Source organism: Ochotona curzoniae, unplaced genomic scaffold (assembly GCF_017591425.1).
Source record: "Ochotona curzoniae isolate NIBS_2020 unplaced genomic scaffold, NIBS_Ocur_1.0 contig_3520, whole genome shotgun sequence".
Lineage (NCBI taxonomy): Eukaryota > Metazoa > Chordata > Mammalia > Lagomorpha > Ochotonidae > Ochotona > Ochotona curzoniae.
The window spans coordinates 25,135,385-25,148,301 of NW_024465894.1; the positions used below are offsets into that span (position 1 = coordinate 25,135,385).

General features: G+C 41.4%; 1 protein-coding gene across 7 annotated transcripts in view; it reads left to right on the forward strand.

The window, feature by feature from the left end:
• TASP1 (taspase 1) overlaps positions 1–12,917 on the forward strand; it is a 233,377-nt gene that overhangs the window by 114,841 nt on the left and 105,619 nt on the right. For 6 of the 7 annotated variants that reach the window (XR_005884033.1, XR_005884032.1, XM_040981828.1 and 3 more), the window contains one exon: positions 4,409–4,519. The exons of the other annotated variant lie outside the window; for it this stretch is intronic. Coding sequence is in view for 4 of the 6 variants with exons in the window: in XM_040981828.1 (XP_040837762.1) it covers positions 4,409–4,519 (111 nt within the window). In the remaining 2 variants the exon portion in view is untranslated. The remainder of the gene's footprint in view (positions 1–4,408; positions 4,520–12,917) is intronic. 7 annotated transcript variants of the gene reach the window in all.

The window sequence follows — 12,917 nt, forward strand, 5'->3', positions numbered from 1 at the left end:
AAGATAAGACTTTGGGGACCAACCCTTTAACGCCTGGGCATTTGGAGGACACTCACGCTGCTATTCAAACGATAGCATGAGAGCAATGCCAGAAATTCATAGAAAATGGGATTTAAAGAGAAGTTTATGTTGTACAAATATTTTTGAAGTTCATGAATATGAGGGTGGTCTTCAAGAAGCTCATGGATGTATGTTATGAAGAAGAAATAAGTTGGTTAAAAAAATTACAATAGTATAAGCATCTTTAATTTCACTTTTTCCTCCATTGATCTTTTGGAGTCCCCTTGTAATTAGGTATGTAGATAGCCTAGTTGAATCCATAGACATGGATGCACGGGATGAAGAGAGAGAAATGAGGGAACAGTGTTTAATAGGTCCAGAGTTTCCATCTAGGAAGGGCAGAAGTTCTGGGAGTAGACAGTGGTGATAGCTGTAAACAGTGTAAACTTTGTTGGTGCCGCTGGACCATGCACTTAGAAAATGGTTAAATGGTGAAATCATATCAATAATGTAATGGGAAGAATGCATGTGGGCTTATGAAAGAGAATTCCATTGCAATAGATTAAACAGATAGTTTTTCATTTGTATTTTATCTTAAAAAGAAATTGCACAGAACAAGGTACCTCAGAGGAGTTTGGGGCTCCTCAGGTACATGTGGCCCCAGCCCTTCCTGCCTCCCGTAGCAGAACAGAAAACTGCGTGTCAGCACTCACTCCCAGGAAGCCTGCTCTGGTGGTGTGTTGAAATGGATGTTCCACCGACACTTGTGGATTTGCAACATGGTGTTGACTCCATGTGGCCTACCTGTTGGACCATAATAACTTTCTGAGGATTTCATTAACTTAAAATATGTCAGTTTCCAGTTATCATTGCTGTTAAGTATAAAATCTCACTGTTCAACACCAAATATGTGTACAATTTAAAACTGTAGTTTGTGGCTTTAGTGCAGTGTCTCTGCACAGTAACTGTCCAACACAGCTTTTTTTCGATTAGCTGCCTTTTTTTTGTCATTTTCCCAATTATGAAAATAGCTTTGGAAAAACAAGCATAATCAGGATTGCTGTAATCCTACTGACAAAGTTGTATTTGAAACATTAATGGAAAATGGAATTGAGGTTTTGAAAATCGGACTTGGTACAATAGCCTAGTAGCTAAAGTCCTCACCTTGAATGTGCCAGATTCCATCCATATGGGTTCCACTTCATGGCCCGGCAGCTTCACTTCCCTTCCAGCTCTCTGCTTTTGGCCTGGGAAGGCAGCATAGGACAGCCCACAGGTTTGCGACCCTGTACCCACGTGGGAGACCCAAAGATGGTCCTTGCTCTGGGTCAGCTCAGCTGTACTTATTGGGAGCATTTGGAGAGTAAACCAGCAGATGCAAGATCTGTCTCTCCTCTCGGCAAATCTGACTTTGCAATAAAAATAAATACATCTTAAAAATTTTTGGAAATTCATACAGAATTTTTTAAAGATTTATTTTATTATTTTTTTTTATTGGAAAGGCAGATATACAGAGAGAAGAGACAGAGAGGAAGGTCTTCCGTCCGATGATTCACTCCCCAAGTGACCACAACGGCCGATGCTATGCCAATCTGAAGCCAGGAGCCTCTTCCGGGTCTCCCACGTGGGTGCAGGGTCCCAAAGCTTTGGGCTGTCCTCAACTGCCTTCCCGGGCCACAGGCAGGGAGCTGGAAGGGAAGTGGGGCTACCGGGATAGAACCGGCGCCCATATGGGATCCCGGGCATGCAAGGCGAGGACCTTAACCACTTGCGCCACCGCGCCGGGCACACAGAATTTTTAAAAAGACTTATTTTTATTAGAAAGGCAGATTCACAGAGAGACAGAAACAGCTGCTTCCATACATTGTTTCACTCCCCAAATAGCTTCTATGGCTGGAGCCTTACTAAGCCAGGGGGCAGGTGCCTCTTCTGAGTCTCCCACACGGCTGCATGGTCCCAAGGCTTTGGGTCATTCTCTACTGCTTTCCCAGGCCACAAGCAGGGAACCGGAAGGGAGGTGAGGCAGCCAGAACACAGTTCAACACTCATATGGCATGCTGGTGCTTGAAGGTGGAGGATTAGCCTGTTGAACCACAGCACCACCCTCATGCATAATCTATGATAAGCTTTTTCAATGAGCTCTTTGAAGACTTTCCTTCCCCCTGCTTGTATTAATTACATATGTAGATTTTTCATTTTTCTCTGACTGTAGCTGCTCACAAAAAGGAGTTTACATCTGGGAGAATGTTTGCATTTATACTTTACTAAAAAAAAAACAAAGAGAAGTTATTTCTAGTACCGAATCAGATAGTTTTTTAAAGCTTTCCCACTTTGATCAACTGTTTGTAATTTCAGTTTGCATGTGGTATTGTATATATATTGTGCACAAATATTTATGCTCACACATATGAATGAAAAAGGGAGGGAGAAAGAAGGTAGACATGTATGTTTCAAGAGAATGTTACAGAAATGAAAGGCATCAGCATGACTTAGGCTCATCATTTATAAATAATACTTCTGGGGGAGATCTGTTACCGGTGCCTCACACTATCACGTTGAATACCAGATGAACAGAGAAGCGCGTGTCATATCAGTTTGTGTTGCAGTAAGAATTTTTAGCCATTGTTTAAAAGTTTGTTTCATTTAACAATCTTAGTTGGGTGTTTTTTTTTTTTTGGTTTGTTTTTTTAGTTTTAAAATTTATTTATTTGAAGGGACTAGAAAGAGATCAGGTTCCATCTCCCAGGTAGAGGTGCCCAGGTAGAGGTGGGGAGCTGGGACTTAGTCTTGATCTCCCACGTGGGTGCCGGAGACTGAACTATTGCAACTGTTCCTTGCTGCCTCCCCAGGGTGCTCATGGGCGTGAGGCTGGAATCAGTAGGAGAGTCAGGCGTGCAAGCTGGGTGCAGACATGCAGATAGGGATGTCCCTGGAGTAATCTTAACTGCCAAGCCACATAGGCTTGCTAAGACCCTCCCCTCCTCATTTACTTGTGTGCGCACACGCTCGGTGCACGCGCTCATGTGTAGATGCAAGTTAATTACTTGGAAAAATGTTACTTTGTCCCTGTCCAGGTTAGTCTGAGTGCATCCTGGAGATACTCTTCTTTTTCTTTTTCTTTTTTTTAAAATTTTAATATTTATTTATTTATTTGAAAGAGAGAGAGATCTTCCATCCACTGGTTGACTCCCTCAGATGGCTGTAATAGCAAGAGCTCGGCTGGTCTAAAGGCAGGAGTTGGGAGCTTCTTCCTGGTCTCTCACCGGGTTTAGGGGTCCACGCGCTTGAGCTGTCTTCCACTGTGTTTGCAGACATGTTAGCAGGGACCTGGAATGAAAGCAGGACAGCTTGGACCGGTGTTGTCGTATGGGACTCCAGCACTGTGAGCTCAGCTCCTCTTCACGACCACAAAGGCCCAATTGAAGATGCGTTTCAAGGGCCATTTAGTAATTTTTTGTAAAGTCTTTCATTATTTAGCAGAGTTGCCTTTAAAAACTTGGCTATTTCTAGGAAAAAATAAGTTGCCCCCACCCATGAGAGTCTTTTATTAGTACTCGTTGATGTGTAAAGTAAATAGCTTTCTACTGTCCTTATTTGGTGTGACTGAATGGTTCAAATACATTTTAAAGATTAAAATGTAGTGTTTCCTTATAGCTATGGAAAGTATTTATCATGAAAGCTTTATAAATGAAAGAGAGTGAGAAGGGTGTTGTTCTGTTAGGTTCCCTGTGACGATTGCAGTGCACTGGGATGGAGTCCATTTTTAGGGTCAGATGGCTGGTAGTAAGACCCCATGTGCCCTGGACTTTACCCTTACACTTCAGCTTGGGGTGTGCCAGAGGGAAAATGACACATGGGCACCACGTGCAGATGGGACACCAAAACCAACTGTGTGCAAACAGGTTGAAAAATTATAAAGCACAGTCTTCCGTGTCTACGCAGCAGAGGAAATGAGACACAGCCACACACAGTTCCTGCTGGGAGAATACCTGTGCCAGATCATTGTTCTGGGGGAAAAAAGGGTGTCATTCTTACTTTAGTTTCCTTTTGACATGAGACAGTTTCTTTAATTTCTGCTGAATTCTTTTACTGAAGCTACCAGCTTACTCCTAGAGGTCATTTCAAGCACAGTGGTGGACTTGTGGCTATTGCCGAAGGCCTGTGCTATTGTAACAGTATAGGAGAAAATTGTTGGGGAGGGCAGGAATGGGGAAGGTGGTAGGGGAAGTCCCTGAGTCTGTGGGGCTGTATCATGAAAAAAACAATTAAAAAGAGGTTACTTCATTCCTTATAGAATTAGTCTCTAGTATAAGTACTTCTTAACACTGGATAGTAACATATGTGTTAGAGAAACAGGGTGTTGAGTTCTGTGCTTGCTAAGTTGTTGCTGGTTTCCTTGTACTTGTAGGATGTGGCGAGCATCTCGTGCGTACCATACTGGCTCGAGAATGTTCACATGCTTTACAAGCCGAAGATGCTCACCAGGCCTTGTTGGAGACTATGCAAAACAAGTTTATCAGTAAGTATGACATGAAAAACATATCCTCCTAAATATGGATTATATGGATGCATACATACACACTTATGTGTGTGTGTATAATATGTGTGCATAATCCATGTGCATATGCATATTAATGTCTTAGACTCAGCATAGTCTCAGATCCTTAGTTAACACTGGTCATGAAAAAAAATTTTACAATAGGTAATATGACATGAAAACTACTGAAATTTAATGCTCCAATGATGAGACTTGCTGTAGGACTAAAGTGGTGTATGGTCGAATAAAGTCTTACTAAATTGCAATTCAAGGAACAATTTGCTATAAAACTTGTTATAACATAATCTGACTCATTCTTTTAAGTCGATTTTGTGTTTCTGTATCCACTGCTGCCATGTGCACTTGCTTAGGATTGAATTGAAATTTTGCGTGGGTACCATTTGCCTGACTGTATAACCTGATACGAAGCTGCATCTGCCTGTGGGAAGCAGTGCCTTTTTGATTTGTGGAAAGATTTTATTTGCCTTAGCAATGGCCCTATGCACAACTATTACTTTGAGTTAGAGTCATTTGATTTAGTCTGGTTTTTCCATGATTTAACTTAGCTTATTGCTATGAAAGGATTGTGAAATTGTATCAGAAGTGTAAAGCATAGGCAAAGATAGGTTAGGGTGATAAATCATTAACACATAAAATAGTGAGAAAGCTGGGGTAGGGAGAATGTCCCTACTTAAGTAAGGTGGAATATGCTGGGTCACTAATTTAGTAAGAAGCCTTCTCCCCAAATAGAGGAAAAGTAACCCCCAAAGGACTCGTGAATAAAGACTCCTTAGGACTAGCTGCAGAACATCTGAGGTCAAGGAGAAGAAGGCCAGGGGAGTTTGAGCAGAGTCAGTTAGGACTGCAATGGGTCCTTGGTTAGAGAAGGTATCTCATTGGACAACCAGAGCGACAATTTCCCTAACATCTGGTGAGAATTCCAACCTCAGGGTTGCATGAAGTTTTTCAGGAGTGGCATGGAAATTTCCTAAAAACCCTGTAAGGAATTCTTAATTATTGCACATGTTAACTTGCTGCTTGCTGGAATGATCCGATGATGCTGAATCTGAAATCTCACTGTGAGACCTGTGGTATCTCTTCTAAGGAGCTCCCGTCACCCCCTGCTGGTGCTCTGCAGTGTTCGCTCTCTCTGGACCTCTCCAGAATTACTCATGGAGCTGAACTGAAGTATTTAATTTTTTACTTCTTGGACCCATTAGCTAATACACATTGAATTTTATCTTGAAAATGTTCTTCTCTCAGATTGGAGCAAGGTACTTCAGAGCTTGCTCAACTGATGTGCTTATTTAATAGTTGAGGAAAGTGGCTTTGTAGGAGTTCCATATCCTGGGAGTTAGGATAGCCAGGTTCCACTTTCATACATGCCTAACCCATTGGGTGTAGAAAGTTACCTAAGCAATTGTGTTTTATTAAAGAAAATGAGAGCGGGCCTGACAGCGTGGCCTAGTGCCTAAAGTCCTCACCTTGAATATGCCAGGATCCCATATGGGCGCTGGTTCTAATCCTGGTGGCCCCGCTTCCCATCCAACTCCCTGTTTGTGGCCCAAAGCTTTGGGACCCTGCACCTGTGTGGAATACCCGGAGGAAGTTCCTAGATCCTGGCTTCAGATCGGCATAGCATTGGCCCTTGCGGTCACTTGGGGAGTGAATCATCGCACGGAAGATCTTCCTCTGTCTCTCCTCCTCTCTGTATATCTGACTTTGCAATAAATAAATAAATCTTAAAAAAAAAGAGAAAATGAGAGCATTAGTAGTAAGAAGCAGTTTTTCCAATGCTTAGTTTTATGAATTTGCTACTAGAATCAACACATGAAGGTAAAATTATTACTACAGAAAATTTTGAATGTGATGTAAAATACTTTGGGGAATTCTTTTTTTTTTTAAGATTTATTTTATTTTTATTGGAAAGGCGGATATACAGAGAGGAGAGACAGAGAGGAAGATCTTCCATCCGATGATTGACTCCCCAAGTGAGCGCAACGGCCCATGCTATGCCGGTCCAAAGCCAGGAGCCTCTTCCGGGTCTCCCATGCGGGTGCAGGTTCCCAAAGCTTTGGGCCGTCCTCTACTGCTTTCCTGGGCCACAGGCAGGGAGCTGGATCGGAAGCGGGGCCACCAGGATTAGAACCAGCGCCCATATGGGATCCCGGGCGTGCAAGGCGAGGACCTTAACCACTTTGCGCCACTAAGCCGGGCCCACAGAATTCTTTGAAATTACAGAATGTTATTTACAAAATAGTAGAATGGAATAATTTTTTTTTTTTTTTTTGGTAAACACTGGACTTAAAGCAAGGAGATTAGCTTAGCTTCTTTCTTTCTTTTTTTTTTAAGATTTACTTATTTTTACTAGAAAGGCACATATACAGAGAGGAAGATCTTCTGTCTCATGGTTCACTCCTCAACGGTTGGAACTGAGCCAATCCAAAGCCAGGAGCCAGGAGCTCCTCTGGGTCTCCCACGTGGGTGCAGGGTCCCAAGGCTTTGGGCCATACTCTACTGCTTTCGCAGGCCAGAGACAGAGAGCTGCATGGGAAGCAGGGCCACCGGAATATGAACCGGCGCCCATATGGGATCCTGGGACATGCAAAGCCAGGACCCTAGCTGCTAGGCTATGATGCCAGGCCCTTTTTAAACTATGTCTTTTGCTCTTTACTTTGCCTTATAATTTTTTTTGTGGAAAGCCTGTCATTATGTACTGGATGACAGGAAGTCATGTAAATAGGCCTTTAGTATGTGGTGGTAAGATGTGGGGGAGGGGCATACTTTTCTCATTCTGTGATTGGGTGTTAGGCTGTTAGGGAGCCTGTGCTTTGGATGGTGAATTCGCGAGTGCATCTCTGGATTTTCACTCTCCTCCCACCTTCCCTGGAGCAGGGTGGCCAAGGGCCCGGACTGGGCTTTTTCCCTTTTTCAGGCGGGTGAGGATCTGACCAAAGCATTGTTAACAGGTTAGGCCCCAGTACAGTGGTCTCTCTGAAGGGCAGGCCGTCTTGACCAGAGTGCACCGACACATTCACCTATCCAGAGGTTCCCTTTGTCCTCCCACTGTGGGATACAGCAGGGGATTTTTCTGATTTTTTTTTTAAGAGAATCTGTTCTAACTCATGCAGGTAAATTCAGTAGTCGTGTAAGGGTCCTTGTGTGAGTGCTGCTCCCACACCAAGCCTCCAGGAAGCCTAGGTTTTCCTACCTGGCTGCTGGTTCTCAAAGAGTTTTCTGTTTGGGGAGGTTGTGATTTTCTCCAGCTTTAGAAGCTGCAGTTCTGGGACTTTTGCTCAAAAATGTGGAGAAGGTTGCTGATTTTTCCTTTTTTTTCAGTGTTCTCAGCTCCCCAGCCCTGTCCCTTCACACATGTGTTATTAGGACAGGGTGGTGATTTCCAAGCTTTTTACATGCCAGACTGGAGACCGAAGTCTTTGACTGTTATCCAGTATTTAAAAATATGTGACACTTTGGGAAAATATTTTCTAGTTTTAATTTATCTTGTCACAATTATGAAGCTGATTGAGAAACTTTTGCATGGAACTTCATGTTTGTTTGTTTGTTTTAATTTTACATAAATTTTCTTCTCACCTCTTTTGCCAATTTTTCTGTTGTAAGGTCTGGCGATTTTCTGTTAATTGGCATTAGCATTTATTAAGACTAGAAATGCCTTCAGTAAGGACTCATAAAAGCATAGCAGCAACTGTCGGTGTAGAATTAAAAACTGATCTGTTTGGCACCCATGACTTTCTCAATAACAAGGCAGTTTTGAAAAACTGATTTTACACTCCGGTTCAAATAATTTTATTTTTGTATATTTTTCCTAAAATAGTGAGTTATTACAATAATGATCCCCAACTCCCCTCCCTCTTCCCCCCGCTTTTTTTTTTTCTCAACTTGAAATAAACTCTGAAATCGTCTTGTAGGGTTGATTTAAATTTTTGGATACACAAGACTTTAGTTTAAAAGAATGGAGTGCAATTTAAAGACATTTCATAGGTGGAAATATTTTTGTTTCCACTTACATTACTGTTATGCCAAAATCCAGAGCTTTGGTTTGACTTAATATTGGAAACATTAAAGGGAATAATCAACTCACGTATTTTTTTAAAATACTGTTCATGTAACATAAGAAACTCATAAAAATGGGCACTGTAAAAATAGGTCCTTAATAATACTTTACACTAACCAACTGATTACAGACTCAATGCTTAGGTAAATAGGGAAGAAATAGAGTTCCTTTTTAGTTGTTTTTCTTCTATGAGCGCACAAAGCCCTTCCAATAATTTGGACATGGCTTTTTCTTGGCTATTTTTAATTGGACTTGGTTTCATGAATTATTCCTTCTTATGCAAATTTCAGCTGTGTATGTGGCATTTTCAAACTTCAGTCTATTAGGCTTTTGCCTCCTACTGGACATAGTATATTTTTAATTGTTGGTTGGTTGGTTGTTCTTTGCTTACTACTAAATGTAATGGTGGCAGAATATTCCTAGTATTAATCAGTTTCCCCGTTTCTTTGACTTTTTAAATTAGAGCGTGTTGCTGTCAACCTACAGTCTGTGTCATGATTGTTGGATGAAAATGTGGAGGGTACAGTGTCCTGATAGGAACACGTGGTTCTGTCCTGTGTTTTGTAGAGCTCTTCTGGGAGATGTTACACACAATTAGTCATTGCATATAACTGTCAGCAGTTAACACTGAAGAGAGTCTTCTCTTTCTACCAAATAGAGAAATTAAATTCAATGGTGATTTTTATTTATTAACCTTTTTTGTATGGTCTTGTCAAATAGCTGTTCTTTTCTTTTCTTTTTTGGAGATTTGTTCTTTATGGGGTCAGCAAGGTGGTACACAGGCTGATCTGTGGTGCCAGAAATGTTAAAGATAAAAGTTACAGTTTAAAATGAAGGGGTAAAATATTTCATGTAAGGTGTTTCTAGGAGTGTTCTTCCCCTCACCCCCTCTTATTTGAAATGCAGAGTTACAGAGGGGGAGAGGCAGGAGCAGAGAGAGAAGTCTTGCATCTGATTTACTCCCCAAATGGCTGCAGTGTACAGGGTTGGGCCAGGCCGAATCAGGAGCCAGGAGCTTCATCTGAGTCTCCTACGTGGAGGCCCAAGCATTTTGGCTGTTTTCCCACTGCTTTCCTAGGCACATATGCAGGGAGCTGTAGTGGAAGTGCAACAGTCAGAACTTGACTTGGCGGCCATGTGGGATACTGCAATCAGCATCTAACATGCTGTACCATAGTGTCGGCCCCAGTATGCCCAGATGTGTGAAGCTCATGGAAATCCTGAATGAGTAGACTTTGAATTTAAGTCTCAAAGTCCTTACATATGAACCCAAAATAAATTCATGAAGTAAAATACCTGTCAGTAGGAGCCTTAACAAGACTGCCAAAGATTTTAGATATTAGTTAGTAGGCAGAAAATATTAGACACTGGTTTATTTAAATCGATATAAACATTTTTATAATATTTGCTTCTTTTATAAAAAGTAGAACATGTGCTTGCCCTCTAACATAAAAATTCCGTGGTCATATAAACACACCCCTGTGACATGCACAAGAATATTTATAGTGTTTTTCTCAGTAGAGAAGAGGTGTCCATCAACACGAAGAGTATCTTTGGTGATGAGAACAGATTTGTTGACAACTACACACAGCAGCATGGTTGAATCTTAAAATAAGAATGTTACATTTAAAACTGTGGTTTGCGGGGGCAGATGTTATGCTGCAAAAGCATAAGCTGAAACTTGGGGTCTCTGCATTTCCTTCTTCTGCAATTCAAACATTGCTAGTTTGAGTGTCCCTGGGTCAAGTCCAGCTGCTCTCCTTCCAGTCTAGCTTCCTGCTGATACAACCTGGGTGGCAGCAAATGATGGCTCAAGTTCTGGGCCTGGCAGGCAGTAGATTATAGTTCAGGTGCCGGGCCTTTGCCTTCAACTTGGCAGGCTACATGGCATTTCTGGCTTTGATATGGCCCAGCTCTGACTGCTGTGGGTATTTGGAAACAGAACTATTGTGTACAAAATCTCTCTTTTTTGTTGCTCTTTCTCTGTCACTCTGCTTTTTAAGTAGATAAAAACAAATTTCTCAAAGTTCAATTTGCAAAGAACTACAGTCAACACATCATTATTAATATAACTTTACAAAGTCAACATTATTCAATTATTCATACATGTATAATTACATTATGAATGAGAGCATGGGGTTATGAAAAAGTAAGTGATTTGAGACAGTGATTTCCTTTGGAAGGATGACCTAGCAAGAGTTAGCAGAATTGGTAGCGTTGAAATTTTCAAATGTTTAGTGAATTAATGGCTATTTTTTAAAATTTTAAGTTTATTTCTATCAAGAGAACATATGTCGTGTATTTCATATATACAGTTTTAAGGCCATAATTTTACTTTCCTCCATCCCAACTCTTTTTATCCTTCCTTTCTTCTTTTTCTTTTTTTTTTAAGATTTATTTTTAATTTTTATTACAAAGTCAGATTTACAGAGAGGAGGAGAGACAGAGAGGAAGATCTTCCGTCCGAAGCCAGGAGTGTCTTCCACGCCTCCCACGCGGGTGCAGGGTCCCAAAGCTTCGGGTTGTCCTCGACTGCTTTCTCAGGCCACAGGCAGGGAGCTGGATGGGAAGCGGGGCTTCCGGGATTAGAACCGGCGCCCATATGGGATCCCGCGTGTGCAAGGCGAGGATCCTAACCACTGCGCCATTGCGCTGGGCCCTCTTATTTTTCTTATAATTTTTGTGTTGACATGTCTTCATACTACTGTGCAACTAAAGGACTAATTCTCCACTAAATAAATAATTCGAAAAAATGGTAAGTAGAAAGAGTACTCTTCCAGAGAAGCATAGATATAAGATATAAGCAATGATCAAACCTCAAAATATCAGTTTTGTGTATACACATTGCATTTTGTTTTCTTGGGCACGCAAATCAGCACAAATCAGAAAACATGGTATTTTACTGTTTACCCATGTAAAGGGGCTAGCTCAGTTAGTACATTCACATTGTGATGCAGCTGATTCCAGAATCTTCTCATCTTTCAAAATGAAAACTTTTCCTTCCTTTCTGTGTCTAAATAGTATCCCACACTGTGCAAATATAGAACTTTTATGTATCAATTTTTCTATAAAGGATCTCTTAATTTCTTTTTTCTCCCTTGTGTTACTTAGCTGGAACTGTCCTAACTAAAGATTCCAGACTGGGGACTCAAACATAAGAATTTGTTTCCTCACTGTTTTGGAGATTGAGGTAACAGAATTCTTTTTTTTTTTTTTTTTTTGTAAGATTTGTTTGATTATTTTTATTGGAAAGGCAGATTTACAGAGAGAAGGAGAGACAGAGAAAAAGATCTTCCATCCATTGGTTCACTCCCCAAGTGGCTGCAATGGCTGGGGCTGAGCCAATCTGAAGCCAGGAGCTTCTTCCTGGTCTCTGACATGATTACAAGGTCCCAAGGCCTTGGACCATCCTATGCTGCTTTCCCAGGCCACAAGCATAGATGATTTGGAGTGGAGCTGCTGTGACATGAACCTGCACCCATAGGGGAGCCCAGTGCTGGCAAGGAGAGGCGTTAAGTGTTGTTCCATGGCACCAAGCCGTAGAGTTGGTTTCGTTGAACTCTCCTTTCTTGGCTTGTCCCTGTGACTTCCTGTGGTCTTTGTGTATTTCTCTATCCTAATTTCCTCCTTTTGGCAGGGTGCTAGCTGAGCTCTATTAGGACCCACCCTGATGTTAGCAGGCAACTTTACCTGTTTAAAGACCTTGTCCAAATGCAGTAGCATTCTGTGCTTGAGGAAATGGAGTTCCTGAAAGATCTCCGTGAGGACTTTCTGGCAGAGATTTGTGGAGGAAACATTTTTGTTTGAGTTGTCAGGGTCAGAAGTCAGTTACAATTGTCAACTGTTTGCATCCAGCCATGCCTGAAGCTGAATGAGATTCCCGGAATGCCTTGCATAGAAGGTATTGTTGGATAGAGGCAAGGCCTGTGTTGCTTCACAAGCTGGCTGCTTGGCATAGAATCATGTGTTGTACCTTTTATCCTGAACTCAGGATTGAGTTTTCCTATTCATGTCTGACCATTCCAATACTATATGTAAACACACATCAAAATTTACCTAAAGTAAATCGATGTTATTTTGTTACTAGGCTAGATTCTACACTTAAAAGAGGAGGGACTTGAAAGAAAGACTAGTTATATGGAAGCCACAAAATATGCTCAAGCCTTCCTTCTGCTTTCCTGGCTTTGAGAATCTAGAGTGATTCATTCTCTTTCTTTAAAAACTGCTTACTGGGGCTTAACCAAATATTTCTTTTCTCTCTGTAAATCCTCCTTTTTGAAAGAGCTTTATTATTTTCTCTTGGGT